This window comes from Ictidomys tridecemlineatus, chromosome 8 (genome assembly GCF_052094955.1).
Source record: "Ictidomys tridecemlineatus isolate mIctTri1 chromosome 8, mIctTri1.hap1, whole genome shotgun sequence".
In the NCBI taxonomy this organism is placed as follows: Eukaryota; Metazoa; Chordata; class Mammalia; order Rodentia; family Sciuridae; genus Ictidomys; species Ictidomys tridecemlineatus.
The window spans coordinates 35203899-35223366 of NC_135484.1; the positions used below are offsets into that span (position 1 = coordinate 35203899).

The 19468-nt window shown below is 33.0% G+C and overlaps 1 protein-coding gene across 15 annotated transcripts in view; it reads left to right on the forward strand.

The window, feature by feature from the left end:
- Positions 1 to 19468, forward strand: part of Ptprk (protein tyrosine phosphatase receptor type K) — a 522697-nt gene that overhangs the window by 491028 nt on the left and 12201 nt on the right. For 7 of the 15 annotated variants that reach the window (XM_078019195.1, XM_078019198.1, XM_078019199.1 and 4 more), the window contains 8 exons: positions 3506 to 3693; positions 5450 to 5537; positions 6588 to 6664; positions 6868 to 6885; positions 9555 to 9591; positions 11106 to 11203; positions 12105 to 12221; positions 17605 to 17759. In XM_078019195.1, coding sequence (XP_077875321.1) covers positions 3506 to 3693; positions 5450 to 5537; positions 6588 to 6664; positions 6868 to 6885; positions 9555 to 9591; positions 11106 to 11203; positions 12105 to 12221; positions 17605 to 17759 — 778 coding nt within the window. Of the gene's footprint in view, positions 1 to 766; positions 779 to 1788; positions 3244 to 3505; positions 3694 to 5449; positions 5538 to 6587; positions 6665 to 6867; positions 6886 to 9554; positions 9592 to 11105; positions 11204 to 12104; positions 12222 to 17604; positions 17760 to 19468 lie in introns of those variants that run through there. The other 8 variants (XM_078019197.1, XM_078019209.1, XM_078019203.1 and 5 more) reach the window with 3 other exon arrangements.

Consider the following 19468-nt stretch of genomic DNA (forward strand, 5'->3'; position numbering starts at 1 on the left):
CTATGTATGATCATTGTGGGGAGATACCAGATGCATCTGCAAATGTCATCTTCTGTTTAACACTTAGAATGTTGTCAGTATCAAGTGAATAAATAATAGTCAATTAAAATATTAAAGAACTCATTGAAAAAAATTAGTTGCCTAAATTTTAAAATTTCATTAGAGTAATGTTTTAAGAGTATAGAAAATTAGTTCCAAATCTCAGCTCCCCCTTTTGGGTTTAGACTAAAATTTCATTAAAAATTCCATACATTTTTTCTTTCCCATCTTCAAAACAGTGTAATAATTCCTATAAATTCCTATAAATTTTCTACAGAGTTTTATAAAGAGAAAGTGAGATAATAAGTGAGACTTTTACAAACTATGAAGTTTAAACAATTATTGTAATAATGTTCTTTTTGAAAAGGGGGGTATTCTAGAGTTAAGACAATAGTCATATGAACTATTTATACAAACACTCATTATGCATTTTTTTCATTTTAAAAGTCAAGCTGGTTGATTTAAAAAAATGGATTAAAAGCTAAATCCCTCATTAATCATGTTATATGTAGAAATAATTTATTGCATTTTTCATCATTCTTAGGATTATGCTGTTTTGCATCTAATTGATTTTGTATTTATAAAGCAATTTTTGAAATCACCTCAAATATTGCTTAATATTAATATTTATTACTGATTTAAAATGACTCAGAAACTTTTCATATTGATTCATATTTTTTGTGTTTGTGTGTGTGTGTGTGTGTTTTACTGCTTCATTGGGTTTAAGTCCCTATAACTGGTAAGTGTATTGCAATACCAGAACACTAGAAAACCTTTCAATCAAGGATATAGTTAAAGTGATTATTCTTAAATGTGTAATAAGGATAATGATTAGTAACATGTACCTTCACTAGCAGTCACATTATTAGGTGGTTTAATGAGGTGGAAATGTATTGAGATTCATAATTCATATGTGATTATTTTGAAGACCTTACTGCTTATTGTACTACTGTATTAAAACTTAATGCAACACAAAGGCACTGTCTATTTCATACTGGGGAACAATCATCTGTAAGATTTGTAGTATGGGTGACTTCTGTGTTTCTCACTGAGCCTCTACAACTGTAAACATTCTGCACCTTCAGCAAATGCAATGTGAGCTCTAGGGCTGCTCTGTAGAACCCCAACTGCCTGCTTGGGTGGTTGCATTGGGCTCCCTAAGGTTATTTGTTGTCTTTATTTCTCACCTTCAATCATATATTTTGTGATAGTGCCTAACTCAGCTCAGTTACTTCTGAATTTAATTTTACTGGCGATATATATATCTCCAGTAAAGTTATTTATATATATATATATATATATATATATATATATACACACACACACACACACACACACACACACATATACATGCATACATATATGTATATACACACATATACACATGTGAATGTATATATATTTATGTCAGTCTATTGGTTGCAATGTTTTAGTAAAAGTAGATTAGTTGACCATAGTCTTATACTAAGAAGGGGTTAATGCTTATGAATCATGTTTGTCAGCAAAAGTTTGTGTGTAGAGGGGTGGGTAAGACCCAAGTAGAGGACATTAATTCACTTGGGGGTTAGATCACAACAGAATCCACCAGAGTTTTTTTTTTTTAATTGAATGTGGTATTTTTAAGAGTAAATGCAAAAAAAAAATACATTCAGCTTAAATAAGAGAAAGTAAAGATAAATGCAATCAAGCTAAATTATAGAGGAACACAAATCTGATTGTAGGGTTCTTTTTTTTTTTTTCCTTCTCCAGGAAGAAAAAATGTTTATCATGGGGACAACAATTCATTTTTTGCCATATCCTATTTGTAGAGTTGGTGATAGAACAGGCAAATGTACCAGCACTTGAAATATGTTTTAACTGTTAATTAAATATCGTTCTCTACAATATGCATTATCATTAAAAACAGAAGTTCCCCTAAGAGTGTACTTTCTTTTCTGTTAATGAGTATGACAGTATAATGCTTTTCAAAGTAACACCCCTTAAAACATTTGTCTTTTTTTTTAAGTGGTAAGTTTAAATGTGATAAATATAAGCATGCTTTTTTCTCATTGTAATGATTAGTACTTCGGTCATTAAAATGCTGTTTATTCTTCATAGGCAAAATGTTCTTGTTCTTTTCTTCCTCCTTATGACAGAATGAGAATTTAAAGTTAATTTTTGTTTTGAGCTAATAACACAATTGGGATGGGGCCTACACTTAAATGTGGGTGGTGAGGGATTCAATTGATTTTAACCAATATTTTATTGAAATATTTATTGAAAGACTGCAATACACTCGGAATAAGAACAAAATTCTGACTCTGTCTCTACACTCTAAGCATTTGGGGCTTAGAAAAGAAAATAGAGATGTAAATAGATATTAAAAAGCAGGAGGTCATGGAAAAATAAGTAGTTTCATAACTTAGCCTAGAAAGGCAGGAGAAGAAGTCCAGGGGAGGCACACACATTTTGCTCCAGAAGCATACTCTGTTTTCTCTCACATGGTGGCCTGAAGAGTCAAAATATGTGAGCAATCAAATAACAGTAAGAAGAAACTAAGGGGGCAGAGGTTGAATATAAATACACATGTAACCTGACTCATAGGCTGGGTGGTGGAAGGGGGTGATCCTATAGAATGCCCACATTTCCCATTCCTGGGTGTGTTGTGTTAAAAAGCCCCAGTCAACAAGAGGGCCACAAAGGAGAGAAGATCAGTCCTGTGGGAGATGGTTTGCTTAGACTGGTTTTCTGAGGGAGGTTGAGATATGCATGGGAAAGGGTTTGTTCACTTACTCAACAATGAAAACATTTTTCCAGTTGACAGTTTGATCCTCTGGTCCCAACCTATACTGCTATGACTGCAATGCAAGAAACAGTAAGAACTCAGCTAGAGCTCTCCTCCAAGCTTAGTGAAACTGGAGCAGAGCTGGGCACAGTGGTACACTCTTGTAATCCCAGCTATTCAGGAGGCTGAGGCAGGAATATCATACATTTGAGGTCAGCCTAAACAACTTAATGAGACCCTGTCTCAAAATAAAAAACAGAAAGTACTGGGGATATAGCTCAGTAGTAGTGTTTCTCTGACTTCAACCCCCAATATCACAAGAAAGGGGAGGAGAGCCATGAATCAGAGGGTTAGGAATATAGCTCAATGGTAGAGGATTTGCCTAGCATGCTTGAGACCCTGGGTTTGATCCACCACCGAATCAAAAACAAAAACCAAAAGTCACAGAGGTCAGATGTCTCTCTGCATCTTGTTGATATACATGTCATATCCTCTGACCTCCACCCTTGAGCTGTAGTGGAAAGTGAAGGCTTTGTCTTTCTTTATGAGGACCCTGTCCTTGGCTCCTATTAGCTGGTAGTTCTCTCTTTTCCTTCTGTTATCAGAAAGGTCTTAAGGTCTTAAAATCTTCTCTGCATTGATGTATATTAAACAAGATAACTTTATCTCTTTTTTAATCTTCTGGAATGTGAAAAATGCCAGATGAGAACCACAGCGCTGCTACAGCAGAATCCAGTCGCCTTCTAGATGTACCTCGCTACCTCTGTGAGGGGACAGAATCCCCTTATCAGACAGGACAGCTGCACCCAGCCATCAGGGTAGCCGACCTTCTGCAACACATTAACCTCATGAAGACGTCAGACAGCTATGGGTTCAAAGAGGAATATGAGGTGAAAGCTTCAGTACTACATTAAACTTTATTTTTAACCATGATGGTGGAATTTAATGTTTTTTTCCTCCTTTGAGCATAACAAGAATGGAATGCTCTGTGACCTCTCTAATCCAATGTTTATATGTACAGTCAAGTGTATATACAGCAAACAGGGACAGAGGTGTATTTCCCAAGGATAGATCTGGCTCCTCATTAATTGTAAGAATATTTAAGATATTTAAATATTTAAATTTAAAATATTTAAGAATATTTTTGATTCCATAACTTACTGTGTCAATAAAAACACTCTGTTAGACTTTCCTTATATTTGCCCATTCAAAAATCTAGTATACCCAGAGTGCCATTGTACATTACAGATTCTGTTTGAATGACTTAACTACTGGGCATTTCTCTACCTCTTTGCTTATTAAGTCTGTCATTGAGAAGAAGAAGGTTTGTGCTTCCATTGTAGTATTTGCCACTCTCAGGTTAATTTCATAAACTGTTGGTTGAGAGTGGCAAGGATAAGAGAATATTGAAAATCCAATAAACACCATTAAGTAGCCAGAAAGAAGAAGGATGTGGGAAATTCTTCTTCTAACCTATTTGCCCTTCCCAGTCATACCCAAATACCAGGATTTATCTTAGGAAGTGATTTAAACTGAACATTCTGGTAAACATAATGCAGCAAAGAGGGAAAGGTACTTTAGCTGTTTGACACATACTGAGAAATGTCAGCCTGAAGCATGAAAGTATGTCCATACCACTACACCCACACCACAGAGCACACACATTTAGAGTGAAAGAGACCAAGCAATACTTTACTTTGAAAGAGCATCCAAAAGACATCCATTTTCATGAAAAATCTTGTAACCTCCATTTTTGATCTATAAACTACTCTCATACCTTATTTTGGGAGTGAATAAAATTACCTTTGATTTTGAATACTGGCTTCAGATATTTATGTTGGGGCACTATGTCATAGAAACAAAATAAATGCAGCGAATTAGAATACCCTGCCAGAGCTGGTTCTTTTGTTCATTTCATGTGTATTCCTGTGTATTTTGCTTCAAAGACTATTGGCTCTTTAAAGACCTCATTTCCTGTGTTGAAGCAAAGTTTCAGTTTTCTGCAAAGAGAAATCTTTACCCATATTTTAAATTGCTGCATATGGTAATTAAATCAATCCACAAATTCATCGGTTCCTAGATTCTTGGAGAAGGGGACTCTTTTTAATTTTCATATGGTCCCTTGTTGTAGAGACTCAGTCCTTTTCATGATCTTCAAAGAAAATGAAATGTGATGTATTGCACACAATTTAATGAATAATTATAGAGGGAAGCAGAGGTTTTATTTTTTTTCCTACAATAAATGCTAAAGAACACACATTGGAAAGATACTCATTAAAAGTAATTTTCGCAGTTTTTGATGCATTATTATTCAGTGTGTTTTGAAAAGAATGATGTTTTTTTCTACTGCCGTTTCACAAAAGTTATAGCCATTTGAAACTTGAAATACTTTCAAGGTCCTTTTATTCCTCTTAAGGTTACTTTTTGTCTTTAATTTGAACTCAGTCTAATTCAAGATGAACAAGTATGAGGCCAACAAACCAGCTTTGAGGTCCCAGTTAAAGCTTGTTTACTGCAGAAATTCCTATCTCCTTGAGCAAGTGGCTTTTAACCATTTTTGTCTTCTGAACACACAAACTTGTTTTTTTTTTTTTTTTAATGGAATTAAATTCAATCTGCCTGTTAATTTTTTTTTCTTTTTTCCAGAGCTTCTTTGAAGGTCAATCAGCATCTTGGGATGTAGCTAAAAAAGATCAAAACAGAGCAAAAAACCGATATGGAAACATTATAGCATGTAAGTTCCCATATTATTCTTGGTGAATATAAATATTTTGTATACAACAATATATAGTGAGTTGCAGTTGCTCCTTATGTGGTTTTTAAACTTAGAGAGTCCTAGAGCATGGCATATCTGTTATAAACTACTATTTAATATTAAAATAGCATTGACAATGAGCAATAACTGCAGTTGTCATCCTCATTTATTAAATTGCTTCAGATTCTTCACCATGTGGAGATAACTTGTGGTTTGCTTTCATGTTTATACATAAATGCAGGGGGATGTTATTAAACAGCTAAGAAAATCAGGATAGTGAAGATCTTTTCAGTTATAATTGCTATAACATGCTGACCAAACACAGTCAAGGTTGGAGGTTTATTCATTCCAGGTACCTCTATTCCTTTCTTGGAGCCAACAGCTGAACCCTGGTTGCCAGGAGATGGTCATCATTTGGGACTTCATCCTAATTAAGTCTTCACAATGTATACATGAGAAAAATAAATTTATTGCCATTGGAAACCACAGGAGTACTAAAGAAATTAGTAGGCAGTTTAACTTGCAATTGGCTGCAGATTTTACTTAAATTATTCTGTTCTGAATTTAAATTATTTTAAAATATTTAAAATACATCAAAATTTAACCTTAACTCTGGAGAAAAAAGATGAGAGCAAGGTTGAAAATTCGCGGTCCAGTTTTATGGCTCAGGTTGCTGTAAAGTGCAGAGGCAAAGGCCTTTAAGGACTTTAATCTTGCCTCTACAAAGCAAAATTCAAAGTTTAGGCAAGTGCAGGTTGTCAGACAAGTTCATGGGCCAAAGGAAGTTTGTCTACAAACTTCCTAACTATGAGATGCAAGTCATGGACATTATAATTGTAATAAGTAATAAGCTCATTAAAGTTCTAGCATTTCCTCAGATTACTGATTTTATAGTAGTAAATTTTTATAGAGGGTTGGTAAGTGTGGATTATAGTATGAGACTGAATTATTTTAAATCTCTACCAGTGACATTGTCTCCGAACAGGGGAGAAATTTATAGCTTTTATTTTATCATTTAAACATTTTTAGATGATCACTCCAGAGTAATTTTACAACCTGTTGAAGATGATCCTTCTTCAGATTACATTAATGCCAACTATATAGATGTAAGTATTTGATAGTACATATTTTTATATTATGCTTACTTTATCAGCTTATATCTGTGAACATTTTTGCTTGTTATTGCCTATAAAGTGATTGCTAGTTTTTAAAATAAAGAACAAACTGTACACTTTTCCTTGTTCCACGTCCTAGTACTTACTGATGTTGTTGTGCTTTCTTTCACACCTGACTTTGGTTTGGGCTGTAGATTTGGCTGTACAGGGATGTAAGTACCACTATATGTAAATAACAGAACACTCTTATATTTAATATGAATATTCTTAATTATGGTTATTACTAATGCTTACTACTAGTTATTTCTGCATGCTTCACCTAATTAGTCTCATACAGTATATCTATGTTCATTTTTTTGTAATTCTTTTACATGTGTAAGATCTATTTTTATCTCCTTCCCTTTTCTTGTTTAGAAAAACAGGATCATTTTTGGCTTCAACAATTTATTATGTACTCGAGTTTTATTTGTTGATGATTTCTGTTTCTGGCTTTTATTCTTACCCTTCCCCAAACATGTGAGAAGCTGGATAGTATGATGTGTATTAGTTTTTCTGAAATTTTATTTTACACTTGATTTCTGAGGTTAAAAATAAGTAGGGAGGGCTGGGGGTATAACTCATGGTACAGCACTGGCCTAGCTGGTGCAAAGCCCTGGGCTCAACCCCTAGCACTGCAAAAAAAAAAATAAAATAAATAAATAAATAAATAAAATAAAAAAGGAAAAATAAAAAAGAAATAAACAGGGTGACCATTTTGTGCTGTGTGGTATGGTATTGGCTTGTAAAGCAATAAAATTACTCAGGCAAAATAATTACTAAATTGCAATTGTATAATACATATATCACACATAAATATTGAGTCATACTAATTAAAAAGTTTAGTTTGATCATGAATTCCATTGTTAAATTTTAGTTACATACATATATACAAATGCAAATTATTTAAGGGAAAGTATCAAATGAAATATATTGGTAAGGCTGCAATGCATTACAGTATACATACGGAGAATAGACTCTTTGGTCATATTACCTGGTTCAAAATCACACTAGAGATTTTGGGAATGTTACTTCTCTGTTTTTCAGTTTCCTCATCATTACAGTAAGAATAGTAATAATAATAACAGTATATATCACTTTGCTATGAGAATTAAATGAAGTTATTATACACATTGAGCATTTAGTACAATGTCTAGCACATATTTAGCACTCCTTTGAGCTTCAACATTTTTTTAGCAATTATAATTGAGGTGATGAAATTGACAGATTCAAAGTATACATACTTACAATGCAAAATATGGAAGTAAAATATTACTGCATAGTTTTTTATACATAAAAGATGAAATAGAAGTCCCAATTTTTATAATTTTCATAAATAGAAAATATAGCTCTTATGAAGTTTGTGTTTTAGTAATTTTGAAAATTATAATTTAGTGTTAAGTATTATGTATATTTGTTAAATTTCTGATCATAATCTTATTCTCATTCAGTATTTAAATTTATTAGACATATAATCACAGAAAGCTACTCTACAAAATAAAATAAACCATTTCTTTTATCAATTTGTAGTTGCTCTTACCTATTTAATTTGATCTCTGTTTTCTGCCAAAGTATACACTGTGGAGCCTTGTTTAGCACTATTTTGTGGTTTGCATGCAGGACTATGTTCTAAACAAGATCTCATATCCAATCTTTCCATTAAGAAGACCCCAGTGTGTTTTGGCTGATTACTGTACATGTTATAATTTCCCTCTCCTATTTAGTTTATTATACTTAAGAGATATCTTCTGTAATTAGTAATATTTCATAAAACAAGATTATTTTTAAAAACAGAAGGTTATTTTATAAGCATTCACTTGTAAAATATAGGAAAAGGTTTTCCATAAAATCTTATGCTATGTTGGCAAATTAAGAAGTAGAAATCTTCACAATTTGCAATGTTGTGAAGCACACACTATTAAATTTTAGACTGGAGATATCAGTGCACATAGGTACTGAGTGGTCCACATCAAACTGTGGGACAAATTTACCACAGACTCTTTTACTGGAGTTGTTTGGTAAATACACAACTGATTCAAAACTTAACCTTGTCTTACCATCAATAATTTTTCAACTCACGGTCTGTTTTAAGTCAAGCCATTTGACAGCAACTAACAATGAATTCCTTGTGAGGAATAATTTATTGCAATAAAATTAAATGTTTACCCAGTTTTGGGCACACTGTGCTCAGTTTTTTGTTCAGGATGAAATGCACTTTTGAAAAACTCCTCTTTCCCTATATATGTGTGTACCTATAATTATGTGTGTGTAGATTAACGTTATCAGCACACACAGAATAGTTTTTGCAGATTCCTGAACATGTTACAAGACAGGAATACTCTCTAAAAAAAAAAAAATCTCAGCAGGGCTTTGATTTGATGCACACATGCATTGTCCAGCTCTAACATTGGAATGTTCTGTTATTTTTCTTTTTATGGTTCTAATATGTCCTCGTCCATTTGTAATGCAGTGTGTTGTACTTTTGAATGATAAAGTAAGAATAAATATTTTTAAACACAATTTTACCAGGAATGAATGACTAAAGATAAACATGAAGGCATAAACATTTTAGTGAAACCAAACAAAATCTGAGGTTATTCTGTAGCAAACAAAATTAATTATACAATGTATATTATAATCAGAGCCTTTAAAATATTTAATTTTGTTTTATGCTTACCTTTCAGATAATATAGGTTTGAGAAGTGAGCTATGTGTTCACTACTCATGTCTGGACTTATTACTATAACTTAATCTTAACAGGTGGTTGTCTGCATCTTTTTATGCCTTCATTCATTTATTTTTGATACTGATGCAATATGATAACAAGTTCATTCTCCTATTTTAGGGCTACCAGAGACCAAGCCACTACATTGCAACTCAAGGTAAGATGTTGTACTAATAAATGCAATAGCTTGAACGAGCTTGCTTATGCATTCATATGGGGGGAAAAATAAACTCTTCTGATTAACATGGTTCTTTACTCATTGTATAGTACAATTTTTTTTAATCTGTGCAAACATATAAATTTAAGCAAGACTTTCTTTTTTATTTTATTTTTTCCAGTCCTGGGAATTGAACCCAGGGACTTGTACATGCCAGGTAAATGTTCTGTCACTGAGACACATTGCTTCCCCAGGCGTTTTCATTTTATTTTGAAACAGGGTCTCTCTAAGATGCCCAGGCAGGCCTTAAACTTGCAGTCCTCCTATCTCCACCAACTAAGTAGCTGGGATTACAGGTGTGTACTACTGCACCTGGCTGATTTATTTTTTAATTAAAAGTGAAAGAAAAGCTGCAGGTAGTTTTAGTGATTTGGTCCTTGGTATTCAGATATCTCAAAGCACCAGTCAATAGTGCTGGGTAGAGGAATTCCTTATTTATGTTAAAAAGAAAATGAGGAGATTTCTTCTTGTATAAGATGCTTGTGTTTTTGTAGCAGTTTCTCAGCCTGGAATGTAATAATACCCAGGACCAATATTGTTATAATGAGATATTATACTGCCTCCTGGCAATTTTTTGGCAAGTCAAGAATGAAACAAAACAGAGATTTAGAGGGAATTTAGTCAAGTTTAATCCTCATAGAAAATAAGAAAATAGTAGGGAAATATTATAATGGTGCACTAGAGAATAAAAATATCCAAGCAAAGAACATCTTTAGTTTTCTCTCCAAATTGATTCCCAGCCATCAAAAGAAAAACCTGCACATCTGTTTTATACAAGAAGCAACTAAAAAAAATATGCTTTTTTAATTTTTTTGATAGAAGTCCTTTTCTAAGTGTTTCACATATTTTTGGAGTAATTGAGTTTAATTGAATATTCTTTCAAGTTAAAAAGTTCAACCCTTGTATTGAGCAATCTAGTTTTATGGGACTGAGTGTAAACCAGCACATGCTTTTGCAGTTTAAAGATGATAAATATTGGAATGTGTCATCATGTGTAAGGATGCTTCTTCATTAACTTCTAAACACATACTATTCATAAATGCTGAACATTTATTGAATTGGTAATAAATGCTATTCGGTTGATGTGGCATAAAAGTACTGTTTTTCACATGTATTTGAAAATGCTCTGAAGTCACTTAGTGAGAGATATAAATAACCTAGAGTCTAGTAATATCTTTCTTTTAATTGAGAAAATATTAAATATTTTTTTAGTTGTACTAGACACAATATCTTTATTTTACTTATTTATTTATTATGTGGGGCTAAGGATCAAATCCAGTGCCTCAGGCATGCAAGGCAAGCGCTTTACCACTGAGCTACAACCCCAGCCCTTTATTGAACTTTTAATGATCATTTTTAGTTCATTTCATTTACTCTGCTTTTATCTTATCTAAACTTCTTACTAAGTACAAAGTTTCTCTGATAACATAATATTAAAATCCATTTCTTTATAGGCCCAGTTCATGAAACTGTATATGATTTCTGGAGAATGATCTGGCAAGAGCAGTCTGCCTGCATTGTGATGGTTACAAACTTAGTTGAGGTTGGCCGGGTAAGACAAAAGAAGATGTTTTTGTTATCATATTCACATGAATATAACTGAGAAGAAACAGATGATATACTTAAAGATAATATGATCCAATGATTTTAAAAAATTCATAGGCACAGCAATTCCGTTGAGTGCTCTCCTAAATGGACCTTTATAGTTATTTAATTTTTCATTGAGTAATAAAATATACTAAAATCAATTATATTATAAGGTATATATATTTATACACACGCACACACACATATATATATGTGTGTGTGTGCATATATATATATACATATAAATTATATATATATATAAAATTTTTTGTGGCCATTCCAAATTTTTTTTGGTATTGAATGTAGGGCACTAGACCACTGAGCCACCTCCCCAGCCCTATTTTGTATTTTATTTAGAAACAAGGTCTCATTAAGTTACTTAACACCTCTCTTTTGCTGAAGCTGGCTTTGAACTCCTGATCCTTCTGCCTCAGCCTCCTGAGCCACTGGGATTACAGGAGTGTGCCACTGCACCCAACAGACTTGCATATTTTTAGGAGAGTGTGTAATGTCTTTCCAATTGTCATTAACAAATTTGTTTTTATTTGTTTTTGTTTGGGTACTGGGGATTGAACCCAGAGGTGCTTAAATATTGAACTAAATTTTCAATATTTTTTTCGGGGGGGTGGGGGTCTCACTAAGTTGTTTAGGGTCTTTCTTAAATTGCTGAGACTGGCTTTGAACTTGTGATCATCTGGCCTCAACTCTTGAGTCAGTGGGATTACAGCCTGTGTCACTGAGCCTGGTTATAGATTTGTTTTTATCTGTGTTTTAAGTGTGACCAAAAGAGCCATCCTTAATTAAATCATCTTGGCTCATGTGTATTATGTATTCAGATACAACTAAGTATTCTTTTTGTCATTTAGGTTAAGTGCTATAAATATTGGCCTGATGATACTGAAGTTTATGGTGACTTCAAAGTTACCTGTGTAGAAATGGAACCACTTGCTGAATATGTAGTTCGGACATTCACCCTGGAAAGGGTAAGTATTATAAAATTCTATTTAAAAGGCACATATTGAAACTATACTTTATCTTAAAATCTGTCAGGTTTTCTTCTTTTTAAAATTTTTCTCACTGGTGCATTATAATTATACATAATAGAGGGATTTGTTATGCCATATTTTTGCAAGCACATAACATAATTTGATCAGGTTTTGTTTTGATGATAGCATGAGATCCATTCATTCATTCACTCTATGAGTATTTATTGGAGAGCTTACCCTGTGCCAGACATGATTCTAAACCTTGGGACAAATGTTAAAAACCTCTGTTCATTTGGAGTTTATTGTCCATTGAGGGGAGAAAGGTGGTAAATATAAACAAGTAATAGCATGAAAAGTGCTATGGTGAAAAATATGGTTGGGAATTTAGGGACTATTATTGAGATAGGGATGTTAGAAGGATGATTAGGAAAGGACTTGTTGAGAAAACAACATGAGTTCGGACCCAGAGGAAGTGAGGGTGTGACAGGTTATGTGGGAGGCAACAGGGTTTCTGGTAGAGGGTAAGTCATTTTTGTGACTGGAAGACTTATATTTCTGTCACAAGGAAAAATCGCCAGGAGGCCAGGGTGTTCTGAGGTGGGTAGGTGAAGAACAAAAACAAGCATGAATTTGAAAAAAAAATATAGAGCCTGTTTTTTATGATGATTAGGATGATTTTAGTTTGTACAAGGGAGTCAGGCAGCCATTGGAGGGTTTTGAACCTGAGGGCAACATGTTCTGACTTATTGATAAGGGGAACTGGATCAGGGAAGGTGGTATAATGGATCAGGGAGGGTGGTATAATGAACTTGAAACAGCACGTAAAGCAGGCTTAGTTGCAGAAAAGCTTAACAAATATGACTACCCAGAAGAGTAAACTAATCTATATCAAAAAAATATTAAAAATTATACACACAGGAAAAAAAACTGTGATTATCAGTATCCCCAATTCTTAAAGATTCTAGAATCTCTGAAGAAAGGCAACTACTAGTATGTCTATTAGAGAAATTTAGCCTTTTATATGGTACCATTTTTGATTTTCAAATCTTCAAGAATTTTTTTTTAAATGAGGAATAATGCTCACTGGTTGTTAGTGTTGGTGAGATATTTTCATATGTTGCTGATCACAGTTAAATGGCTTTAAAACCTCTGTAAATCAATAAAACAGTGTATTTTCAGAACTTTAAAAATGTTGATGTCGTTTGAGAAGCTTACTTTACATAAATATACTTTCAGAAATTTCTTTATATGCAATGACTTCATTTATAGTCTTGGAAAATTACAGATAATCATATGTCTAGCAATAATAGAAATAGTTAAATCATTACAGTCATATGATCTTCAACAATAATATTTGAAAGTAATTCTACCAATATAAAAAAATAGAGGAAAATATCAAATGAAAGTAACATTGTTAAGAACAGCATAATTATGATTATCACAAGTATAAAATATAAAGGAAAATTTCTTTGATGAATCAAGTAGGATGAAATAAGCAATGATTATAGGAGATTTCAAAAACAGAACCATTAAGCTTGATTTAATGAATAACTGGATCTCATTATTATATACAGAGAGAATATAGTATATGTGTTCTCTTAAATTTATACAAGTCTAGCAAAAATCAATCATGAATTTATTCATAAAGGAAACCTGAGTACATTTTAAAATTTTAGGTGTTTCTAAAATCTGATAGAAAGTAATAACAGATAACTGACCAATCACATTACAAATTACCTTCTTAGAAATCAGCGAATCCTCTGAATAATCCTTGAATGAATGATTGCTGAAATTATATCAGTAGTTTATGCAAAAATGTACCTAAAGTTATCCTCTAAGATAAATTTAGGTTCATGAACTATTTTAATTTAGAAGCATGTGAAAAAAAATCACAAAAATCAGAAAACCAAAAAGAAAAAATCAATAGAATACAACAAAGCAAAATTAAATATAGGGGTTGGGACAGTGGCTCAGTGGTGAAATGCTTGCCTAGCATGTGTGACGCACTGGGTTCAATCCTCAGTGCCACATAAAATAAAAGTATTGTGTCATCTATGACTAAAAAAAAATTAAGAAAAAAATTAAATACAAAAAGGAATACATGATAGAAAAAATAAGCTAAAAATCTAGTTTCTTGAAAACATCAATAAAGTAACGAAATCATTGTCAATTATAATTGGGCACAAATAAAATTCTCTAATATTCTATGAAGTATACTATATTAGAAAACAAGAAAGGCTGAGCACGGTGATACACACCTGTAATCCCAGGGACCTATGAGACTGAAGCAGGAAGATGAAAAGACTGAGGCCAGCCTGGACAAATTAGTGAGACCCTGTCTCAAACAAAAAATAAAAGGGGCTGGGGATGTGGCTCAATGGAGAGAGCCCTGCTTTAATCCAGAGTAACACATGCACATGTGCTCACATGCACGCGCACATATGCACACACAGGTATATATGAACATAAGGAAGATATAACTACAGTTATTTGTATTATTAAGAAAGTTATAAAGAACATTGTATGTGAACTCAGATTTTAGTCTAGAGACACTAATTTTCTAGCAAATAATACTTGTAAAAAAAAAGAATTGGCTCAAGAAGAGTTAGAAACCTGAACAGATGGTAGAAGAAAACAGAATAATTGTTAAATATACCATTAAAATTACACAATGATTTTATAGTTGAGGTTTCTTTATCCTTTAAAAGAATAATCAATGTCTGTGTCATTCAAACTATTTTAGCCATAAAAACCAATTAAAGTCAAAAAAGAAACTTGGAAATCTAGCCTAACTGTTATAACAGAACTAGATAAAAACTGTACTTTCTCAAGCACACATTCTCTCTCTCTCTCTCTCTCTCTCTCTCTCTCTCTTTCTCTCTCTCTCCTCTGCTCTCTTTTTCTTTATCTCTATAGAATACACAAATTTTGCAGAATAATTTAACATAAAAAATTTTGAAAATTTGAATCTAGCAGTGAATTAAGAAAATACAACCATACGATTTATCATGATTTTTCCCCAAGAATACAAGGATAATTCAACTGAGATAGAAAATCTTGCAGATATTTCATTATGTCAGTACTTAAAAAGAACAAAATTATATGATTTTATTAGTAGATGAATGTATTTAATGTTATTTGAAAGACATTTGTAGTAATACTCTAATGAGGAAAATGAGGAGTTGTCTTAAAGTTGATAAAGGAGATTCAACAATAATTATTAGGGTACATGTTAAGAAGTGGAAAACTAAACACTATTAGTTTATTATAATAAACTGATGTAGGGAGTGTTATTGCTATTATTACTAGGAATATGATATGCATAATCATTCTCACTAGCATTCAATATTTTTTAGAAGTTTTAACTAACAATTAGAAAAAAATAAAACGATTTTTTGCCTAGAAAGCTGGAGATAATATTTTTAAATGAAACAAATAAACATTAGTTGTTAAATGACTAATTCAACATTAATATTCATAAATTATAACTCTTCTTTATTAGCATAAACAGAAATCAACATTAAAATTCTTTCACAATAATAAAAATTATAAAATATCTTTGAATATGCTTAACAAGATACAACTCCTAGTTGAAGAAAACACAAAAGTGTATCAGAGGGCATAAAATGTGACTGAATGGAGACATGCATCTTGTCACAGAACATGGAAGTACTTGACATTCATATCACTCTACAGATTTAATATAATTATTGGATTTTTATTTTGAACTTTTGGGTTCTTATTTAGAATTGAAAAAGTGTCTTGGGGGTTCATAGGGGGAATCATGTATTTGGTAAGTACTCAGGAAATTTTAAATAAAAATAACAATGGGGCGCTGGGGTTGTAGCACAGTGGTAAAGTCCTTGCCTAGCACGTACAAGGCACTAGGTTTGATCCCCAGAACTACATAATAAAATAAATAAACCAAATAAAGTTATTATGCCTATCTACAATTAAAAATATTTTTAAAAAAGAATAATAGGGGAGGTCCACCACCAGATAGAAACATTTACATTAAAAAGGAAGTCTTGTACATGTAGCAGAAGAAATGAAGCAAGTCCCATACAGCCACTCCAGTAAAAGGGTTAATATAGAGGAGATGAAATAATTGTCTAAAATCAAGTCTTAAAATAATTTATGGTCTTCATCTCTAAAGTTGACTTGAAATTAGCAAAGAAGGTGATTTTTCCATTTGTGTAGTTTTGTGATGACTATTATAAGCATTTTTGGGGCCCTGCTTTGTGTAGTACATTGTGATAGGAACTGGAACCGGAAAGAATAATAAGACACAGTCTCCTAACTCCCAAGGTTTTGGTAATATCAGTTTATTCCTGATAGACTACAAAGATAATCTATCTTTTTCAATTTGGTTTATTAATTTCTTGTAATATTTTTACCTGTTCTGATTGAACAAGTGACATTGGGATCTTCCAATTCACAATCGAGTTAGAACTATAGAGATCACAGTTTCTTTTTCTTTTGCTATAAATGTGAGTTCTTAAAAATGAATTTTGCAGGGCTGGGATTGTGGCTCAGAGGTAGAGTGCTCATCTAGCATGTGCGAGGCCCTGAGTTCAATCCTCAGCACCACCTAAAAATAAGTAAATAAAATAAAGGTATTGTGTCCAACTATTTAAAAAAATATATATATTAATTGTGCTATTTCACTCGTGCTCTCCAACTTTTGCTATCCAATTCTCTATGCTTCTTTTAATAAAAATGAAGGAAGAGGTTTTAAAATGTACAGTTATAGGTTCTTTTAAAGTAACCCCACAGGACAGATACAGTATATGCCTTGCTTCTTTGAGTTTGCATTTTTGTTACTATCCATAGTACTCTAGGTGCTGAATTATTTCAGGGAGCTAAGAAAACTCATTTACCCATAGAACAATTTAGTGGTCTGTATACTTTTACAAACGAATCTAGAGTACCACTGTGCTGGAAATCCCCCCAGGCTATGCTTCAAAACCATTTTCAACATGGATAAGCAAGGCATTAACATCTCTTCATGAGGCAAAATCTGGACCATTGCTTTTATACACCATTGGAGAACTCAGTTCATTGTGTCAATAGTGTAGCATTTAGGCTTTCGATTTCCTTCTTTTCCCCTAATAATTTTATGAGTTGTCATTCCCAGTAAGAAGCAAGCTGTCAAGATAAATAAAATTTTCCCAGACTTAACTGAGAAAACCTTCTAATGGTCTGTGGCAGTTAGCTGACAATAATGGTAAGCTCCTAAGCTAGTATCCTTTTGTAGAAAAGGCATCATCTTTAGTAAATTTTTAATTGTTATCACTGTCAGTCAGTTCTAGTACCCATAATTATGTTTAATGGCTTCATTTTGGTGCTTTTGAAAACACTTCTTTCCATCTTTGTACAGAGGGGATACAATGAAATTCGTGAAGTTAAACAGTTCCATTTCACGGGCTGGCCTGACCATGGAGTGCCATACCATGCTACCGGGCTTCTTTCTTTTATCCGGAGAGTCAAGTTATCCAACCCTCCTAGTGCAGGCCCCATTGTTGTTCACTGCAGGTGAGTGGTGGTCCAAATCATTTTGACTGTATGCAGTTAGCTGTTATTCAAGACAAGCCAGGCATGTTTGCATATGCCTATAATCCCAGCAGCCCAGGAGGCTGAGGCAGGAGGATCACAAGTTTGAAGCCAGACTCATCAACTTAGCAAGGCCCTAAGCAACTTAATGAAACTCTGTCTCAAAACAAAAAAATAAAAAGGGCTAGGGATATGGCTCAGTGGTTTAGTGCCCCTGGGTTCAATTCATAATACAAATACACACACACACACACACACACACACACACACACACACACACACATCAAGGAAAGAAGGCAAGACTTTTACGCACAAATACCAATGTGCATTTTCAAAGTGCCAGCTTGCATGTATTGCAGATAATGTAAAATGCAATAAAGGAAAGTTAACTTTAAGTAGGATATAAAACAGAAACTTGAGAAATACATACACTCGTCCTAATGTGTGTAGTGTTATCTACAATTACAAGTGTGGAAACTGACTTTTAGTGGCAACATCTGTGTTTTTGATCTTTTTTTTTTATCACTTTTGCAAATCCCATATTGTCTGGAATGGTAGGTTAAAATAGAGATTTCTTGCCAATCTAGTAAATTCCCACTAGAATCCCCAGCTTTTAAAACTAAATGTGAGACATACAGAGTTACTAAATGGCCTAAATTACAAGAATTTGTGCTGCAAAACAGAGATTTAAATTTTTTTTTCAAAACAACATTCATCAGAGGACCTTGAAAAGTACATCAGTAAAATTCAGCAAATATATGCCCCCCAAATTAACATTATATCCAGACTCCTTCTGATTAGAAACCTCTCTTAAAATGAGCATTCTGAGACACTAAAAGCAAATTACATGGCCTCATATTGAGATGTGACCAGAAAAATAAGTACTGAATCGGAAAAGCTTTTCTAAATGCTACACACCATTCTCAAACAATAGCCCTACAAGCTACATAATAGTTTGTACTAAAGCATTTCTTTTCTTTCTGAAAATCCAACCTATTCAGGATTTAAATGGCCTTGTACAAAAGGGGGGAAAGCAGCAGAGAATGAAACAAAAGTAAAGTATTCCATAAGGATCAGATACTATGTACCCTGGGAAAGGAACCTTCATTTCAGTCCTCCTCAAGAAATCTGATGTACTCCTCAATTACTTTCCTGTCTCAAACCCTGGGAACAGTGATTGAGAAGATGGTAAGGGAAAAAAAAAAAAAAAAAACGGAGAGAGAGAGACACACACAATATCTTTTGCTTAAATTTCTAAACGAACAGTGAGTTTTAAAAAGTGGATAACAAAGAAATAATGTTATTAGTCATCTAAGCATTTAGAAAATAAGATAAATAAGTTTTCAATTCAGGCTTTTCTTTATTTATCGTAGAGGTTTACTTTCTTATAAATGGCTTATTTTGGAAGTGCTCCAGGAGTCTCAGATACTCTCTTGAAACAGAAATATCATCTGCCACTTAATACCATGCATCTCTGAATTTTTAACATTCTCTGGGGTTAAGATAATCAAAGTACGTTAGGATTTATTTTTTTAGTTTCATATAATAAGATAGTGGTTATTGGGACCTGCTGGTAATCAGTCTACATCTAACAATTCATTTTTATTTTCCCTTCAGATCATGATTCCAATATTGTTTCTCCTATTGAGTCCTCTCTTCAATAGCCATCATTCTCTTCCTACCTGTCCCAG